Source organism: Diceros bicornis, chromosome 18, assembly GCF_020826845.1.
Source record: "Diceros bicornis minor isolate mBicDic1 chromosome 18, mDicBic1.mat.cur, whole genome shotgun sequence".
Lineage (NCBI taxonomy): Eukaryota > Metazoa > Chordata > Mammalia > Perissodactyla > Rhinocerotidae > Diceros > Diceros bicornis.
Window position 1 is genome coordinate 17348144 of NC_080757.1, and position 21687 is coordinate 17369830.

The 21687-nt window shown below is 36.6% G+C and overlaps 1 protein-coding gene across 1 annotated transcript in view; it reads right to left on the bottom strand.

Moving 5' to 3' along the window:
- Positions 1-6017: 6017 nt before the first annotated feature.
- Positions 6018-21687, bottom strand: part of CPD (carboxypeptidase D) — a 65798-nt gene continuing 50128 nt past the window's right edge. Inside the window, exons 13-21 of the mRNA XM_058560166.1 lie at positions 21068-21263; positions 18666-18801; positions 17616-17747; positions 16716-16811; positions 16525-16589; positions 12742-12873; positions 12208-12393; positions 11801-11900; positions 6018-10170 (exon numbers count right to left, since the gene is read on the bottom strand). Coding sequence (XP_058416149.1) covers positions 9944-10170; positions 11801-11900; positions 12208-12393; positions 12742-12873; positions 16525-16589; positions 16716-16811; positions 17616-17747; positions 18666-18801; positions 21068-21263 — 1270 coding nt within the window. The 3' untranslated portion in view covers positions 6018-9943. The remainder of the gene's footprint in view (positions 10171-11800; positions 11901-12207; positions 12394-12741; positions 12874-16524; positions 16590-16715; positions 16812-17615; positions 17748-18665; positions 18802-21067; positions 21264-21687) is intronic.

The following is a 21687-nucleotide window of genomic DNA, read 5'->3' on the forward strand; positions in this document are numbered from 1 at the left end:
TCCTGGATATTTTAAATATTATAATAAGACTCTGCATCTCATTTAAATCTTCTGTTTAAGCAGAACTCCTCTGACACTGTGCTGGTGGGGGAGGTGGGGAACTGCCTTACCACTACCAGGTAGGAGTGGAAATTCAGGCTCTCCCTTGGGCTGTGTTGATACCTGGGGTTCTGGGTGCCTTATTACTGCTGCCCACATGGCCTCCACTGACACCATGGCCGGGGCCTCATTACCACTGTGTGGTGGTGGAAATCCTGGTTCCCCACTTGGCTTTCTTTGACATTGCCCAGGCAGTGGGGAGCCCTGCTTCATTATGGCCGGGTAACTGTAGAGTCTAGGCTCTCCTCAGCTTTGCTGGCAGTGGGTAAAGATGGGCCTCAGTTTTTTCTGTAGCATTTGGCTGGAGTAGTGCAATTATTGTCTCAAAGTATTCTGTCTTGGTAGGCTGTCCCTTTCCTGGTCCTTTGGCTAGAGAAGGCTTTTCTTTGGGCTTTTTTGGTCTGCATCCTTTGGCACTTTGGGGTTGCCAGCTTCTCCAGAACCCATTATGGGATATATGAGGCAAAAACAAAACTCAGGGAACTTACTACCACGTCGTTCCTTGGATCCTGAGGTTCCTAACTGGTCTGCCTTCTTCTCTCCACCTTTCTGAGTCTTCTTATTTGTTTCATATATAGTATATAAGTTTTTTGCTGTGCTTAGTGGGAGGAAGAGAAGAGAAATACATCTCCATTTTGTCCAGAACCAAAAGCGTCCACTTAATTTTTTAAGATTTTAATTCTCTGCTAAAGTTCTTCATCTTGTCTTCTACTTCCTTGAATTTATTCATCACCATTATTTTAATATTTCTGGTTGATAACTGAAAAATCCGTACCTCCCATGGGAACTTTTCTAATTTTTTTCTTGATCTTTCATCATCTGATACGTCTTTTGATAATGAGTAACTTTTGATTGGATGCTGTATGTTATAGATTAAAATTTGTAGTCATCATTTGAGGCTCCTCTTCCTCAAGAGACAGTTCACTGCTGCTTCTTGCAGGCAGTTGAGGATGGGGCAGATCCGCGTAATCAAGTGTGGGGTGGAACTAATACCAAGTGGGAGTCTATGTTTGTAAAAACTGGACTATTTCTGATTAGCTTTTACTTCTAATGTGTAGCCATCAAGTTTCCTAACTGAAAGCCTGTTTACCATGCCCCCTTCCTTGATAGGTGCTGAACTCATATTTTCCCCACCCAGTAATACTGCCTAGAACTCTGCTTGGGTTCTCTGGCTCTTGCTTGGGTTCTCTGCCTCTTGCCTGGACTCTCTGCTCCTAGGCATCTTTACCTCTTAGTCACCACTTATGAATCAACAAATGTCTCAAGGTGAAAACTACTGTGATGTTCACCCCTGAACTGCCTTTGCTCTAGGATCTTGACCCCATAAGTCCTTGTTACCTTAGTAGCTCTTCAATCCTTCAAACAGGTTTTTCCTTTTTTTTTTTTTTTTAAATCCAGCTTTTCTAATTGTTCTTGATGGGAAGGTCTTTCTGTTTCAAGCCAATACAGCAATAGCTGGAAGTGGAACTAAGTTATCTTATTATTTCTAATTTCTTTGTAGATTATTTTGTATTTTCATACAAAATACATACACCATCATATCTACAAATAGTGACAAAGTTATCAATATTCATATCTGTTTATAATTTCATGCTTCATGGCTGAGATCTCTTCTGTCAATATAGCAAAGTACTTAGTGGGGTTTTTATTGGTTGGTTTTGGTGATAGGGAAGCGTCGTAAGTGCTCCAATTGTGCAGTACTCATCTATCTTGCGGGACTCTTTAATTTCTTTCTTTTGCCTCTTTTCTCTTTCAACACCTGGTTATTAAAGGGTGCTTCTCCTTTCTTTTTCACTTTTTTCCTTCACCAGCAGCTCTGTTTCAAAGACTGCTCCTTTAAATCACCTGCCCCTTTACATTGTGCTCACTTTGAAGCCCCTTCCCTGGAGTTTGTGCTCTGATTGGCTTGGACATGTGTTCAGACCATTCAGACTTAAGGTGGTCTTTCTGGCAGTGGTTTGACTAACTTTAGGCCCTTACTCTGGCATCCCTCTTCCATCTTCCTTGTCTTTCTCTCCATTTGCCTATTCTCCACAAAGCCTTGCACTGCAGTGGGGGTGGGACAGGCATATGAGAGTAGATGCTGAGATTTCGTGATTTTTCTCATTTTATTCAGTTAGTTTGAAGTTTCAAAATTCTGACTTCAAGTTACGCTCGGAGTGTGGTTTCCATATAGATTTACTTTTTCCTTCTTGTTTTTCACATCATTTTGCAATGAAATATTGGGAGACAGGTAGCTTAGGTTGAAAACCAACGTTTTCAGCTACCTGGAAGTTCACCTTCATTCTCGACAGATATGTTTAATACAGAATTCTATGTTGGAAGTTATTTAGTGTTTTAAATGACGCAGCACTTTCAAAGTATGATTTCGTTTTGTTTTTTTTTTTGAGGAAGATTGGCCCTGAGCTAACATCTGTTGCCAATCTTCCTCTTTTTTCTTCTCCCCAAAGCCCCAGGACATAGTTGTATTATCCTAGTTGTAGGTGCTTCTAGTTCTATGTGGGACGCTGCCTCAGCATGGCTTCATGAGTGGTGAGTAGGTCCGTGCCTGGGATCTGAACCGGTGAACCACAGGCCACTGAAGTGGAAGGCATGAACTTAACTACTATGCCACCAGGCCAGCCCCTCAAAGTATGATTTCACTGTACTATGGTTTCCATTGTTGGGAGTGAGTCTAATCTCGTAGTTTAACTGCTGACCCTTTGAAATTAATTTCTTTTCTGACCACTTTACATTTTTTTTCCCTCTGTCTTTGGGGCTCAGCAGTTTCATTGATGTATGTATGTGTGGTTGTTTACTTTTTCTTGCTTGGATTTTCTTTAATCTATAGATATCATTTATTAATTTTGAAAAAATCCTGTCATAGTCTCTTAAAAGTTTCCTAGACTCCATTCTTTCTCCTTTCTCTTTAGAACTCTGATCATCAAACATGTGTTAGTCTTTTTATCCTCTCCTGCATATTTTCCACCTATCTCTACATTTTAATCCTCTCCTTCATATTTTCTACCTTTTTGTCTCTGTGCTGCATAAGAGAGAATTTCTATGGATCTTCTAGTTCCTGCTCCGTGTCCAATCTGCCATTACAACTATCCATTTTAGTTTCTGTACTTTCATTTCCAGAAGTTCTATTATTTTATAGTTTCCTGTGATAGTGTCAAGTTTATCTTTTCTTTCTTTGAAAACAGTAAATACATTTGTTTTACAGTGTTTACTAATATCAACATTTAAAACCGATGAACTTTTTCTGCTTTCTTACTGGTGGTGTCTTATTTTCTCTACATGCTTGGTTATCTTTGTCCATGTTTGGTCATTGACCTTGAAAAACTGTGAAGTCTCCTCCAAATCTAGGATGGAGATACCTTCCACTAGAGAAGATCTGAGTTTAACTCAGTTACCTAGAAGTAGCAACACATAGCTTGACACCTGGACCACCCGGGCTATGCACACCTGCTGGGTTCTAGACATCTTATTTATTTCCTATGCCTAGTTGCTTTCCAATGTGTTCCGTTGAAGTCCTGTTAATAGAAAACTGTATATACAATTCTTCCTTTTTTGCCCTCCCAACACCCACATCCTCCAAATAAAAACCCAGCAGCCGACTCTATATTATCGTTGCAACTTTTCTGTAAATTTAAAACTGTTCTAAAATTATTTTTTAAAAATCCAGCTATTCAGTTGTCCAATTCAGCCATTACCATAATATGCCCACTCTCCATCTATCCCATTCCCTATCTTTAGGATCAATTGTTCTGGGCACCTCACATCTTTCAAACACTAAATCAAAGCCTGTTTGATCTTGAAAAACTCTACTGGGAACCATACAATACCTAATAAGTGACAATAATAATTATAAATATTGGAATAACTTCAAATACTTGGAATTAGTAGTGGTTCAGATCTAGCAATCTAGACCTTCCCGTGACCCCTTCACTTTGGCTCAATCTCAATGACAATCACAGAATATAACCTACATTATAACAATTTGTTTAATCTGCAATCTCTTTGTACATGTTCCTTCTTAAATTTCTCCACCTGCTTCTTTTATTTTCCACTTTCAACTTTGACTATATAAGGGCCTCTTCATATTGCTTCTAACTGAATCAATGAATTGTCTTTGCTGAATTTTAGGCATCCGTCTCAATAATTTACTCCCACTTCCAATTACCACACTTTCAATCTAATCAATCTTCTCACCCTCCTGTCCTCAATCTTCTTCCAGGCTGGCCTCTAAACTTGAACAACTTTCTATTCCAATTCTTGCTTGTTTAGTCTTTTGCATTTGTTTACACAGTTAATAGGGAGTAGGATTCCATCTGACTCAGACAAAACGCCAAAGAAATAACATGCTTGCTTTTAACATTCTACAGATTAATGTAGGTGGAAATTGTGATATTCAAGTTAAAATTGGGCTTTATATGATGATTTCATTGTTTTTAAATTGTGGGTAATGATTAATGGTGTATTTGTCTGAGGTTTGCAATAAATAGCATAGAATCAGTTGGCATTCTAACTGCATGTGAGAATAAGAGATGAAGACCTAACACGATGGCCTTTACTCATAACTGAGTAGTATTAGCATTGAGCATCATGTTTACTTTGCTGAGAACAATCAGCTCCTAGAATCCGACAAATGAAACATAATCAGTAAATTACTGTTTATGGTACAAACCAAAAGGTTCTTGATTCAGTTATGAGAAAACTCCTGTCAAAATTCAGAAAAATATTTCAAACATTGGGGGAAAAAGAACCATTATCACTTTCAGACTTCCTGCAGCAGTTAAGTAAGGCTGTTTTCACTGAATAAGCATAAATACAACCTAATTTCAAATAAGAACAAATATGAAGCATTTGGCACAATTTTTAAAACTTTTTTAATATGCTATAGACAATCTATAGAACCACATAATGGAAAATTTCGTAGTTTTTTTTTTTTTTAAGTATTTGTGTCTAGGGATTTCTTCTAAATTAAAAAGACTACCTGTAAACAGATCTTTGTTTGTTCATATATTTGGTCAAATAACTTTCTTTCAAAGGGATCATAAAACAGCAAATGAAGGAAAATGATGCTGGTTACCACAGGCATTCAATTCTGAGTCAAGTATTATGTTAGACTCCTTGCTAAGATCATTTCATTTAATTTCCATACAATCCTATAAGGTATTATTCCTTAACTGGTAGAGAAATCGAGACTCAGGGAATGCTAAGAAACTTGTACAGTTCAAGGTCATATAGGTAGCAAGTGGCAGAGCTGAGAATCAGTCACAGACTGGTCTAACTCCCAAGTCCATGCTGGAATCTCTACGCTCTACTTCCTCTACAGCAGAGCCTTGCTTTTAGAGGAACCACTCACTACAGAAGTACAGCTTATTCCCAAATCTATTTCTCCGGTCTGGACTATGAGTTCCTTGTCAGCACAGACCATGTTTCTATATAACTTTGCTTCCCCAATTTCTATTAGAGCAGCAGTATCAACAAATTATTGCTAAATGAAAAGAGGATACTGAACTCATCACCACTGTGCCTAAAGTGGCAGGACACATTATTTTAATTGGGCTCATCTGGAAAAAGGATGAAATTTTTAACAAACAAGTTTGAAATGGGTACATAAACCTTTCAATGGCTAGTTTTGTGTGTTCTTCTTGGAATGATTGGACATATATCAGTCTAGTTGAGCTACAAACAGAAAACAGAACTGTGTCCACTATATGATGTGATTATTTCAGAAACATAGCTTTCTTTTGAGTCAATTCATGAAAACAAAAACACTCTACAGGAGACACCTTGTATTCCTAGCCTGCTACCATTTTTCCCCTAGTATAGGTAGAAAAACTAAATACATAACTTGCAAATTGGAACAATAACTTTTCCTGGTCTATTGCTTTTGAAAAAGATTATGAGACAAAACACAAAGAAAGACAAACATTATAAAATAACTTTTATACAGGATTAGTAGATCTGTTTACATATAAAAAACAGAAAGGACCTCATTACAGTTAGATTTCACATAAATTACACAGATTGACTTTTTAAAACTACTATTCAACTTCATTTAAAGTCCCTTTTAAAAATTTCATTTTGAAGGCACAGTGCATGAAATAAACCAAAGACTGAAGCACTTGAGATGAATGAGTATTGGGCACCTCATATAAATAGCTATAGATTGTTCTGGAGCCAGGGAATGTCACTCTGAAAAAATGGAGAGGTGAAAAGTTGATTTTTAATCTGAGCATAAAAAAATACCATTATGTCATACCTCCAGAAAATCTGCAGCATGGCCTGCATAGAATGTAGCTAGTACACTCATGTTATGCCATTTATAAAAGTCATAATCATACATATTTACATAATTTATATCTAATTGCCTTAAAATGGTAGCCTAGTTTCAGATTTCATAATATATTCTGTCTAATCAAAATCAAGTAGGACAATATACTGAAAGTCAAGTGGAAGATTAATTAATTACCGCTAAAAATAGGAGAAATGGGTGTTGGGAGATATTTCTTCATGAACTGGAGACCCAAGTTCAGTTGACATTAATCAAGGGCCCTAGTTACCCCAAAATATCTGCTTTATTTAAAACAAATCAGAAACCCAAAGAATTATCAAAAAGTTGGTAGATAGAAAATCACTGAACGTCAACCATAGTGGAATTTTTTGTAATAACAATAAAGTTGCTACTGTTAAAAACAATTCCACCAGAGAACCATAACATAGGGCACCATTACAGCATTCATAGCCAAGAAGCTTTTAATACAGTAGGGACAAAACCTGGCACAAGTGCACTCCTGGTGACAAGAAGATAAAACTATTTACTGCTGAGAATAAATGGAAATGGAGGAGCAGGTCATGGCTAGTGAATAACCTGGTGTTAGCTCAGAAACACAGTAAGCACAGGCATAAGCACTACCTTTTATTTGTTTGTCAACTCAGAATTAGTTTTAAGTTCAATATTCATTAACTCAGCAAATTCCATTCAGATGAAAGTTACCAAAGATTAACCAATCAATCACATTGAGCCAAATATACATTATGTTTCCTTTCTGGAGGATGACGAGGTCCCAAAGCAAATTCCTGCCAATGAGAATTGCAAGGATTCTCCAACTGGATGGGATCCCAATCACTACCCAAGTGTTCAGCAAGATATATCAAAACCAAAAGGTCTTTCCTTCTGAAATTAACTTAGTTCATCTTACTGAATTGCATAACCAGTACATGTACATAGGCGACACTTTGAACATTACCTACTCAATCACTTTGCTTTTATTAAGGAGCTGGGGAGAGAAGAAGGCTTACAAACTGATCACCAGGACAAAAAACACGCCTTGTGAGTAAAGAAAGGCACAACTCAGATTTGGGCAAAGTTCTTAATACTGTGATACTTACTTGCCTCTATGACTCCAAGGAAATGGAAAGTCTCTAGAAGAAACACTGAAGAAATGCATTCCCCATCTTATATGGCTTCAATGCCTTAAGCAGTTAAGGTGGCCTAATATTAGATTAGATCCACAAATAAAAGACAAAGCAGGGCTGAAAACACAGTCTTAGTAGTCATGATTCTGTACATTCATGTTAATAGGTAACACAGGCTGAGAAGGCCTTGTTTTCCAGAGCAATGCATTATTTAGAAATTCATTAAAGATTCAAGATTTATAGCAGAATTTGGTTTTCCTTTCAGGAAAAATTACTAGAAGAACTATTTGTATGTTCATTTCTAAAAAGAATTTTACACATGCTTAAAAGGCATGGATCCCCAGCCACTCTGATGTACAGTTAAAGACATGTTTAATTCAAGAGAGAAATGAATTTAAAAGTCATCCTCTAGTGAAGACCAATGCTAATAAAGTAAAGGCTGTCACACCAACTTTGTTTTATTTCTACCGGCAATGTCCCAAGCAGGGCCAGCCACTCATAGGCCCTTTGTTGGTTTTCTGACTTTGCACTCAAAAATAAAGCTGAAAAGAGCAATACTACCACATTATCTCCTTAAAGAAAATATAAAGTACTATTAGAAGAAATTAAGCCACGTATATTTCATTAAGTATTTGCACCACACAAACTGTTCTATGTATGTGGTGGGGTGAGAGTAGGGTAGCTAGGGCTCAAAATTTAAGAGTTGTTAATAACAGGATTAATACCAGAATGGCTTAACTTTGAACCACCCAAATTTATCACAGATACTCCCTAACAAATGTCATGACCTCATATCCTTGCTAAACCAAATCTCTTTTTATAAAGCCACTTTGGGTGCATTCCTCACAAAACTTGGTTGAATGACCTAGGTGGGTGGTAAACCACTCCACATGAAGGCTTTGGGATGACTGATACATTAATGGATAAAGAATACAATTTCAAAAGATAAGAGCAAGTTTTTAGGTCCCCTGATTTAGTACAAGTTCAGCAGCAACTTGGCCTTAAAACATTCAAAGGTATTAAAATATTAGATCATTGGTAAGACTCATACTTACAAAAAAGCATCATTTCCATTGAATAGCATGATATAATAGACACAATAAAATGCAAATCTTTCAGGTCTTTGCAATAAATAACCCGACTAGCAGTGAAGATGACACTTTCTCACCACAGTGTGATATCACATGGCAGTCCATAGTTTACATTTTTTTTTTAATGGAGGGAGCCATATTTAAAGCCATGCTTTTAACTGAACTTTTACACAATTGATCAAAACGAAACTGTCAAATGATACATTAGGACAAAGAACCCAAACACTTGTAGAGGCCTATGTGAATTAAGACTGGCCAAGCTATTCCAATAACAGTATGCTATTACAGGGCGTAGGCTTGGGCTGGAGCATGAACTGTAGATATTTTGTGTTCAAAAGTAGGTTAAGAATGTGCAAGTAGGTCTCTTCCATGCTTCCAGATATTTTCAGTAGAATTCAGATTTTGTAGATTGCTTGGGCATCTGAAAACCATAAGTGTACAACATAGAAAAAGGTTCAAATTTAGGAAATATTAAAGAATTAGGCATTCCTAGAATAAACTAGTGCTTCACAGATAAAAGCAGCAGCACCTGTGGGTTTTTACCAAGTTAAAAGATAGGCAACATGAGTTTTAGCTTTTGCTAGATCTCCCTCTCAGCTCCATTCAAATGGACATTTAGATCTTTTACAACAAAGTCAACAAGTTCTCCCTTAAAATGGGGATATTTAGAACTTTGCTAAGTCTTACAAGAGAGGTAGTGAAATCCTGCTTAGAGCACAGCCCACCAGTTCTGATCTAGCTTTGGAACAAGTAGAAAGCCAAATGCAGAAGCCCATTTATTCATTTCCTAATGTTATATATGTTTAAAAATCGATTCAGCCTCCATTAAACCTGAATAATAAGAGAAACTCCAGCTATTTAATAACTAGAGAAAAGTACTCCTCAGTAGGTTGACAAAACCTTGAGTTTTTAAAGCTTTATATGTCAGATTCTGACTGCTGTCCCTGCCTTAATGTTTCTGATTCTTTTGGCCATTTAAAACAAAGAAAAAAAGCCAAAGCCACTAGTAACACCTGATGTGCAAAATAACATCCACTAGTTGGCTTTATGCAGTTACAACATAAGCTCCAAATAGCTCATCTTAAATTAAAAAGAAAAACAAAGTGGATGTCCCATCTCTGCTGCATAAATAGAAAGCAGATTTTTTTTTTTAAAGTAAGAGTACTTTAAGGAGGGGAAGTTCAAAACTGCCAGCCAAATTCACAGAGGATACAAATTTAGCAAGTTAACTTCCCAAAGCTCTTCGAAGAAGCAAGAGAGTCTCTCTTCTTAATGCAGTGTCTCCCAAAAGGAACTGTAATTTTGCTTGGTACTTATGTTGGGAGATATGCAGCGTGTGTGTTTCAATGTTTGCTAGAATATAATGTTTCCTCTTCAGTGTCCGTTTCATCTTGGAACTCATGGCTTAAGAGGGACTTCTTGGAGCCGGTTGACATCATGCGAATTTCATCTTCATACTCATCATGATGCTGCCTGAGCCGATGAAAGCCATCCTTGTGCCTGTTAGACTTGATTGAGCAGATGCACCAAATAATGCAAGCTGTTAGGATCAATGCCGACATGGTGGCACCTGCCAAAACAAAACCACCCCGTCAGCGGCATTCTACTTAAAGGATATAACCAAGCAGCTGCTTACAATAGCACTTTTTATAATACGTCCTGCATTTATTTTATTTTTATTTCACGAACTTAGAAACAACCTCTTATTATTACAGAAGCAATACTTGTATAATATGCAAAATTAGAAAAATAGATAAGCAAAAAAACCAAAAAGCCCACATCACATTTCCATTACCCAGAGATCATTTTTTTTTTTAAAGATTTTATTTATTTATTTATTTTCCCCCCAAAGCCCCAGTAGATAGTTGTATGTCATAGCTGCACATCCTTCTAGTTGCTATATGTGGGACGCGGCCTCAGCATGGCCGGAGAAGCGGTGCGTCGGTGCACGCCCAGGATCCGAACCCGGACCGCCAGCAGCGGAGCGCGCACACTTAACCGCTAAGCCACGGGGCCGGCCCCTCAGAGATCATTTTTAATAGCCTCTGGTTATTAAATAAGTGCGTATTTTTCCAGGTCTTTCTTCATGCATGTGTATGTATATGTATTTTTTTCTTTTACCACAATAAAATTAAACTGTTTATTATTCTGCAACCTGCTTTTTATCGATGACTTCTACTTTTCCTTTCCAGTAAATTTTCATCTCATCCCAAACCCCTCCTTTATTTAAAATATTTGTACATAGGTTATCAGAATAAGAGTCTTAGTAACAGAAAATGATAATAATAAAATCATAATAAAAACTAAGTTCATGACAGCTAATGAGCAGCAGAGCCAGATTTAAACCATGGCTGATTCCTAGCTCCCGTGTTTCTAACCACTAAGTTCTTCCTACTTTATCTGGTTCAAACTAAGAACTCTTTACTTTAAACACTCCACAACAGGCCCTGTGATCTGACCATGTTTCCAATATACTACTCTCTCTTAACTAAGGATCTCTTTCCCACACACTCGGTAATAAAACTTGATTATTTTGCATCAAGTCCAAGTTGCACTTAGAAAAGAACCAAGGTTCTTTGTGTCAAAAAGATACAATACAGCAGAGTATTTATTATTTTAACACATATTTTTTTCTTTCTAACGTTTCAGCAATTCAAGCTATGGCACACATTAATCCTGGAGAAAACAAATATTTCCTCCTTCCAAGATCTTGGAAATATAGAACTAATATAAGTTGAAGTCCAAGAGACTTATGATCTTAATATAAAGCAAATCATTCATTCAGTCAACAACTCTTCATTAAGACTCACTGCGTGCCAACCACGGTTCTAGGCACTGGTGATGAAGATAAACTCCCTGCTCTCTCAGAGCTTATGTTTTAGTGGGAGAGATCGAATATAGACAAACAAATGAATAAATATAAAATATAATGTCAGGTAGTGATAAGTGCTATAATAGAAAAAAGTGGGGTGGAGATAGTGACAAGAGTACTATTTTAGCTAGGGTGATGGGGAAAGGCCTCTCTGTGGAGGTGACATTTGAGTACAGACCTGAAAACATGAGGGGGCAAGCCAGGAGAACACTGTTCCAGGAAAATTATGTTTAGATAAGGAGACATTAGAAGAAAAGTGATCCACTCTCAAATTGAAATGTTTTTAACTGGTTTTAACTTCACCTCCCAAAAATTTATATTTCTTTACCTGATACAGTTATCACCAGCTCCCTTGGCAAACCAAATATCCGGTTATCTGTGTCGAAGACTATTACCACAGAACTAGCTGCATCATGATGCACAAAGACCTAGAAGGATAAAGTGCTAGAATTATGAAAAAGTTTCCTTAAGGCATATTGTATTCCTGTTATATTCCTAGGGCCTTTATAATAAACCAAGGAGGTGATTCATTGTCATTTAAAGTATACAAAATGCTATGAAAATTTCCCTTTTGTTGCCAAAGGATAGAAAGATAACAAGATATCAAAATCAAGAGACGGTCACATTTTTCATTTCTTTATTCCCCACAATCTTCATAACAAGAGTTACAAAATAAAATGGAAGTACTTTTAAGAATAAGAATTTACATACTACTACTCAATTTGAGTTTCTTACCTGTGAATGTTGTTGCTGATACCCATCAGCAATGGCATTGATGTTATGGACACCGGGGGCTAACAGCACGTGGAAATAGCCTCCCTCCTTTGTGTGTACTTTTATTCCTTCATTGAGTACAATGACTGCTTTAGAGATTGGTTTGCCAGTCTTATCTTTAACCAATCCATGAACTCCCTTGTGAACCTGAAACAAAATGTTTAAAATATAAATGCCTCGAGTGTTAGAACCCAAATCTTCTGATGCCTTGAATAATTTATTTTCCACCACAGTGCACTGTCTTGAGTAACTCTGTGGGATATTCAAATGAAAGAACCTGCAACATCTCATGGGTTAAATTACCTAAATTACAGCAGATTCCAGATATATGAACTCGTGGCACCTATTTAGGCAATATAAATTGAACAAAATTCTCCTTTCTATATACTTTTAAAATAAACAATTTTTGGTAAAAGATTAAGAAAATGTTTTGATAAAGGTCTTCATTGAACATATTCCTGGGAGTTCGCTTCTAGTTAAAAGGGAAAGACTCACCTCCACCAACATGCTAAGAAGAGATTTTTTATTTTCTGCCCACAAGGAAGGGAGTTGTGCTGCACTAGGAAAGTAGCAGCAGCTTGTGTATACTGTGATTTCCGGACAGTGGCCATAGGTGACACTGTAATCCTGGAATATAAAATTCAAAAACAAATGTAGGAAAATTAATAAGCAAAAGTAAGAATAAGGCTTTGTAATGCAACAAATGGAATAAAAAGAAAACCTGAGTCATGTATAAAAAGAATTTGTAAAGCATTTACAGCAAATATAAAGAAACCACTTGGTATTATAATCAGTTACAAACATGGCCACGCCTAAGAGGGCCTTTGAGATCAGGGACTATGTCTAATTCACTCTTATATCTCTAGTGCTTCCCACAGTGCCCGGCAGGAATAAGGGATTTATTAGGGTTTGTTGAATATATGAATGAATGAATAAATAAATGCAGAGGGCCAGCTTCCCTCTAAACCGTGGAACTTTACTGCTGCTCTTGGAGCTCAGGAGGTAGAAGCACGAGCACTTGCCCTCTGATACCCTCAATGCAGGCTCAGTCCAGATGGTGACAATAGCCACTGCTTGCAAGATAGCAATTATCCAGGAACTGCTTGTATGGACAGGTTCAAAACCTAACTTACCACCTTTCCCCCTAGATCTGTTCTTTTTCCTAATTCAGTTAACGATATTAACTCATTTTCTCACACAGAAATGAAATCTCTTGTCTTTGACTTCAATTTCTTGCTATCATCCATAACTTGCCAAATCCTGTCAATTCCACCTCTACAATACCTCTGAAACTTCATCCCTTGATTCCACTCCCATTGCCACTATCCTAATCTAGGCGCTCATTCTTTCTTTCTTTTTTTTGTGAGGAAGATCAGCCCTGAGCTAACATCCGTGCTAATCCTCCTCTTTTTTTTTTTGCTGAGGAAGACCCGCTCTGAGCTAACATCTATTGCCAATCCTCTTCCTTTTTTTTTCCCCCAAAGCCCCAGTAGATAGTTGTACGTCATAGTTGCACATCCTTCTAGTTGCTGTATGTGGGACGTGGCCTCAGCATGGCCGGAGAAGCGGTGTGTCGGTGTGCGCCCAGGATCCGAACCCGGGCCGTCAGTAGTGAAGCACACACACCTAACCGCCAAGCCACGGGGCCGGCCCGTAGGCGCTCATTATTTCTTGTCTAGGCTATTCTAAACCAGTCTCCCTGCACCACACTGTTTCCTTCCTCCAAACTATCCTAACTATCCTAGTTAAGAGATTAATTTTTCCATAGCACAGCTCAGATGATGTCACTATATCCCTGCTCAAAACCTTCAGTGGCTTTTCATTCCTTACCAAAACAAAGCAATCAAAGCCCCAAACTCTCTCTCCATTCTTGTCTTCTGCTGCTCTCCATTATATTCTATCCTGTATTCTAACTAAACTAGACTGCTTATCAACCTCTGCCCACACTGCCTCCTCTTTCCGGAATGTCCTGCTTCACCATCTCTGCATCCCAAATGCCATCTCTACAAAGAGAAGGCTACATCTCTGACTAGGTATAACCTTTTCTGTCTTTAACTTCTCATGGCACATTGAGAGTTGCTCTCTTCTAGATGAAATTGATTAATTCTGTAACATAGTTATTTATACAACGGGCCAGGGAATATATTTTATTTATCACTAATATAGCAAAGTGCATCACACACAGAAAGGTCTTAGTAAAATAAAGGAGGGAAGGCAGGCAGAGATGGGAAGGAAGTCAATTTTCTGGTTACACATGTTAATGGAATGACGAGCTAACCACCCATCTGCTAACAACTCCTAACTAATTTGAAGTGAATGGAGGACCAATTAAAATGCTATCAGAAAGAAATTAAAGAAGACCTAAGTAAATGGAAAGACATACTGTGTTCATGAACAGGAAGACAATACTGGTGAGATGTCAATACAACCCAAAGTGATCTACAGATTCAACACAACCCCTAACAAAATTCCAACAGCCATTTTGTAGACAAAGAGAAGCCAATCTCAAATTCAAATGGAACTAGAGGGGGCCTTGAATAGCCAAAACAATCTTGAAAGATAACAAAGTTTGAGGACTCACAGTTTCCAATTTCAGAACTTACTACAAAGCTATAGTAATCAAAACAGTGATACTGGCATAAGAATAGACATAAAGGCCAATGGAATAGAATTGAGAGTCCAGAAAAAAACCCATGGTCAAGCAATTTTTGACAAGGGTACCAAGACCATTCAATAGGGGAAAGAATAGTTTTTTCAACAAATGGTGCTGGGACAACTGGATTTCCACATACAATCAAATGAAGTTGAATCCCTACTTCAGATCATATACAAAAATCAACTCAAAATATATCAATGACCTAAATATGAGAGGGAAATCTATAAAAATCTTAGAAGAAAACATAGGGGCAAATCTTCATGACCACGGATTTGACAATGAATTCTTAGATATGACAACAAAAGCATGAGCAACAAAAGAAAAAAACAGATAAATTTGACTTCATCAAAATTAAAAGCTTTTGATCATCAAAGGACATTACCAAGAAAGTGAAAAGACAACCTACAGAATGGGAGAAACTATTGGCCAATGAAATATCTGATGAGTTTAGCATCCGAAATATATAAAAAATTCTTATAGCTCAACAACAAAAAGACAACCAACCCAATTTTAAAATGGACATAGACTTTTTGTTTGTTTGTTTGTTTATTGCAGTAACATTGGTTTATAACATTGTATAAATTTCAGGTGTACATCGTTATACTTCTATTTCTGCATAGATTACATCATGTTCACCACTCAAATACCAATTACAGCCCATCACCACACACATGTGCCAGGACATAGACTTGAATAGTCATTTCTTCAAAGAAGATATACAAATGGCCAATAAGCATTTGAAAAGATGCTCAACATCATTAGTTGTCACGGAAATGCAAATCAAAACTGCAATGAGATACCACTTCACATCTACTATGATGGCTATAATCATAAAATGGAAAATAAGTTGTTGTTGAGGATGTGGAGAAATTGGAACCGTCGTACATTGCTGATGGTAATGTAAAATGGTGCAGTCGCTGTGGAAAAGTCTGGTGGTTCCTCAAAGAACTGCAATATGACCAGCAAATTCCACTTCTAGATATATACCCCAAAAAATTGAAAACAGGGGCTCAAACAGATACTTGTACACAAATATTCCTTGCAGCATTATTTGCAACAGCCAAAAGGTGGAAACATCTGTCCTTCAACAGATGAACTGATAAACAAAATGTGCTATGTACGTACAATAGAACATTATTCAGTCATAAAAAGGAATGGAGTACTGATATGAATGAACCTTGAAAACATTATGCTAAGTGAAAGAAGCCTGACACAAAAAGACACATATTGTATGATTCTACTTATATGAAATATGTAGTATAGGCAAATACCTAGAGACAGAAGTAGGTAGAAGTTACTATGAGCTGGGGGGAGAGGGGAATGGAGAGTTATTGCTTTTGGGTGCAGAGTTTCCATTTGGGGTGATGAAAAAGTTTTGGCAATAGACATGGTGATGGTTGCAAAACAGTGTAAACGTAATTAATGTCACTGAATTGTACAATTAAAAATGGTTAAGATGGCAAAAAAAAGAGAAATGCTGTCAGAGGTTAATTTAAGGGCTATCATGTCAAGAAAGCCATGAAGCAGATGCCATTTACTTTGCTATATCAGAAAAGTATCTATTCTTTCACTCAATGGCTGATATTTACAACTCCATTCTCACTGTATTCTATAAAGCATACCTTCATGCTGCCCAGGTGACTGTGCCATTCTGCTCCACGCATTACTCCTCCTGGAATATTTTCATCTATAAAAGAATCGAGAAATATAGGATTAACAAAACCATAAAGCAAGTGTTTTTCGTCCCCCACCCCCTCCACCCACCCACCCAAAAGCAGCAATAACAATAACAAAGGGTAGGGAAAATACCCACCTGATTTATTTGGGCAACCTGGCTGACCCATATGCATTGATGGATGATTATTTGCATAAAGAGATGCCAAATGCTTTAGAGTCTCTTTGTTTTCCACTACAAAAAGACAAATTCAGAAATCAGTGGAGAAATTCAAAAGATTTTTCTCCAAGGTCAACTTCATGGATACAAAAGTCATCTTCTAGTAAATCTTGCGCCCCGCTGAAGTTTACTGAGGAGTAATTATAACTAACAACATGGTTCTGTTTAGCCCAAGATAATCCAACTGAGAAGACAAACATCTTCCTTATATTAAAAGGTACTAATGGTAAGTTTACACAACACGCTACCACACTAAAATACAAACTTGTTTTGGTATGTTTTACTACATTTTGGGGCAACTGTGGCCTAATAACAATATTCCTTGAAAACACATTGAAAAGAACACAAACTATCCCCGTATACAATAGCCCCAGAGAGATTCAACAACGTTGCACCTTATGTTGAGTTAAACATAAGGTGCAACCAGTCAGGCAGGTTTTAAAGCAGGGGAGGGCAATTCTGTACTGCTAATATTTGGTTACATATGAGTTTCTTGAGGCAGGCATTGTGTCTTATTCACTTTTGTATTCCCAATGTGTACAGACATAATAACAGCTCAATAAATGCTTGTGGACTAAATTGAACAGATGCGACAAGATGGCTACACTCCATAAAACCAGGCCATCATTAGACCTCACCTCTCCTTTCCAAGTAACTATTTAAACTGTTGATATATGTACAATTTTCTTAGTTTGGTTATTTGCTTATGGAGTGTACTCAAATGCTCACCATTTTAAAAAAATTTAGAAGAGACATTACTTAATTGGAATTTCCCATCTAAGCTTAACTAGCATATGTGTAAAGGGGCATTCTACATACCTGTTTGCACTGGCTTGTCATACGGGTATGTGACCAGCACTGAACCACCATCTAAAGCAACAGAAAGACTGAAGTCCTGTTTTTGAATCAAATTTTCAATGATGGCTTTAGTCTCAGGCTGGGAGGCATTACCTAAAAAACAGAAAAGTCAAATATAAAATATCAATATCTTAACATTTTAGTATGAGTAACTAAGAAAATATTCTCTACTTGAACACAATCCAAAGGCTAACTTACAAAATCTCTAGATAAATACTTGATTACTCCATAAGCCACTATCTGAAGCAAGAAAGATATACTCCAGAAGGTAGGTTATTTTGAGTTTTACAAAATTCAGGATAATGTGTAAACTCTAAGTAAATTTAAGAAAATTCTTACTAGAAACAAAAAGGGATGGGGACATATCCTCCTTTAAAAAATAATTTAGGGAATGTATAATCTATCTTTGAAAGAAAGTAAGATTTTCAGAAAGCAGGTGTTTTCTGCAGCATTGTTTGCAAGAGCAAAAAATTAGAAACTAAATGTCCATCAGCAGGGAAATGGTTGAATGAACTAGAGCACTGTCATACCTTAATAGCATAATAAGGTGCCATTAATAAGAATGTTAGAGATCAATAAGTATAAAATGAAAAGATGTCAATGATATAGTCAATGAAAAAAGTTGCAGAACAATATATATAGCTGATGATCCTATTTAAGTTAAATAAGAAACAGGCCCCTTCAAATCAACATACACATATATGATGAGTGTGTGCACATACATATATGGGAGGGTAGAGAGAGAGACTATACATCTCTGTATGACTAACGATGGAACTCCCCAATATTATTGATTGAATTTATAAGAAAAAACTTGAATTACTTTTGCAAATGATAAAGGAAAAAAACTAGAAAAGTTTTCTAGATGTCTGTATTCATTTATACTTTACATCCATAACCTAGAAAGAAAGTACCCCATTACTCATCTACAAAACAGGATCAACCAATCTCCTAGGAAAGAGAACTAAAACTATCTACAAAGTACTTTCATGGCCTAAAAATTAGTCTTACTTGTGAAGTCTGTATCCAGGTCTTTGCCACGAGCATTTGTTTGTCCTGTCTTTGAAGTACAGTCTTTCTCTTGTGCTCGCTCTCGTCCATCTGGATTTAGAGAAGGGACAATCACAATTCTAGTCCTGTCAACCAACTAAAACAGAAACAGAAATCAATGAGTTTATTACCTCTATGTAGAATCAAAAGGTACCTCCTATGCCTCAAACAGAAAGTCTTTATTGTTTGGTTTAAACACAAATTTAAAAGGCAGAAATAAAAATAAATAAATAAAAATAAAATAAAATTCTCTCTGGTTCCAAACAAAATAAAAAAGAAACAAAAACTGCTGCACAACTAATGTTCCAAGAGACCTCCACATGACTTACAACAGGGCTCAGAAACCACTGACTGCAGGCTAAATCCAGCCTGCTGCTTGCTATGGTAAATAAAGTTTTATTGGCACATAACCATGCCCATTCATATGACTGTTTTTGTGTTGCAGTGGCAGAGTTGCATAGTTGCAACACAGAACATCTGTCCCACAAAGCCTAAAATATATACTATATGGCCTTTTATAGAAGAAGTCTGCTGACCACCGGCTTAAATCAATAACAATGGTAAGATTGTATTTTCTAGATTAAAAACTGCAATGCATAATCTGACAAATATCAATATATGTCTGGAAACAATGAGACAGAAGAGTCGAAATCAGTATGTCAAAAAAATAATAAATAAAGTATGACATCTGTCCTACCCATGATAATTTCTCCTCCAGATGATCCATAGGCATTAATGCCTAAATATGTGGCATAAACTGATTTCTGACATACTTCATCCTACATATTTTTCAATAGTAAATCAGAATAAGTGATTCCTGGTTTATTTGTTCTGTTAAAATAGTCTAGAGATTGAAAATATTGGAGACCCTTTAATTCACTGGTTCTTAAATCTCTCCTCTGGGGGAGATTTTTTCCTAAGCATACATGCTTGGGCTTCACCACAGGTCCCTGGGTATGTGTATATTTTCTTGAACTCACCAGAAAATTCTGACCCTTGGCACAAAACAAATGGCAATCTCAAGTGATCTAGTTAAGGCTTAATTAGACCAGTGAGGCAAAATCTCATAAACCAGGAATTTTGAAATTCCTGGTAGGTGTTTTACCTCGGACATATAAGCTCTTATAATCATAAGATCAATAGGTAGCAACTCTGGCCAAATATCAGAATAACCTAAGGAGCTTTTAAAGGAATACTGATACCTCTGGGGATGGGGCCTTGGCATTGGTATTTTTTAAAACTTCCCAGATGCTTCTAATGTGTAGCCAGGGTTGAGAACCACCATCCTAGGTACTTTCCCATTTTAAAAACGAACAAAAAATGTCTTTGAGATACTCCTTGCAACTCACGTGAAGAAGTCAACAGAATTTGCTTTGCTGGAGATGGTAAAATATTTTTTGATCAAGTCTGATTTAAATTCATCTCATCTAATCCCATAGGTCCCTTCCGATCCTAATCATCATATCAATTCTTTCCAAATTTCTTTTAGGGAAGGCAGTATGGTATAACAAAACAACATAGGCTTTAGAGTGAGACACACTTGGATTTAAATTCTAGTTTTACCACTTACTAGTTGTGTGACCTCCTATAAGTTATCAAAAACCTCTGCCTCAGTTTTCACATCTATAAAGTAGAGATAACAATTACAGGATTGAGGATTAAACTATGATGTATGCACAGTACTCGGTATAGTACCTGGCACATAGAAGGTATTAAACAAATATTAGTTTCTTTTCCCTTTACTAAGTTCTATATAGACAGTGCCAATTAGTGAGTGTTCCAGAAGGATGCACACTCTTTCCTTCCTTTCTCTAAGACAACACAGAAGTAGGTTGCTTAATCATACATGACAAAGCCTCAGGATCAAATTTCTTTTCTGTAGTAATGGATGGCTAAAGTAGACAATGTCATATTGCTCTAAAATCTCTTAGCAGCCAAAATGTCCCATCATTTTGTATTTATTACATGAAAAGAAAAACTATTTGTCTTCCACCTCATTTTTCAATATAGTATCCTATATAAGTAACTGGGAATGGAAGTCCCTCCAGTTAGACTGTACAGAACTATGAGTAAAGATTAGAAGGATAACTTGACTGTTAAATGAAGGAATAGAGGACTGAATGCAAGTCTATTTTTTCCTTTATGCCTCTTAATATATTCAAAGAAATATGACAGAAAGACACTACTAACAGTAAGTATATACAAAGATGGTCCATTTTTAAAGAGTAAAGTTTACAATACACTAAAAGTGCCTCTGTGTAAAATCTAATAGAAAATTAAAAATTTTAAAAACTGTGTCTTGATATCAATGTATCACTGAGATTTTTCCTTTTAAAGCATGTCAGAACAGGTTATTCTCTTACTTGGGTAACAGCTGAGTTCTTTTTGTAGTTTAGGCAGAGAAATTCTGCCAGAGCCAAAAGCAGTTCGGTTCCAACAGGAGCATTTCCATGGATACCAGCAACAAAGCGAATCTTTGGTTCTTCAGGCTCAGACACGTTGGGCTTATTGGAGATTTCAAGGGACCAAATGTGACGATATTCAGCACTCTGTCCCAAACTTTAAAAACCAGAAACAAAAAATCAGCAAGTAATCAAGCAATATGTTAATGCTGACTTACAGATTTAAAAAAAGAAATTAAAAAAATGTGAAAAGTCTTAAAATGTCTTTAAAAAATGAGTCATTGTGTCAGAAAACCTTAGAAAAATTATTTTTCCTTGACCAAAGAAAATCAAATAAAAGTCAGATATTATCAGATTTAGGAAAGATTAAGATTTTGTTTAGCATTCCTCCAAATTCAGTCATTCTCATACCATCTTCACAATATTTTCCCTATCTTCTACAATTTATACTACTATTTAGTTAATATATGTCTTTTAAATTAACTCACGTAAATTTTTATTACAGAAAAATTTAAATGTACACGAATGTAGAGAACCTTACTTTTTAAATCTAAGTTAATTTATGTAAATAAGACACTTTA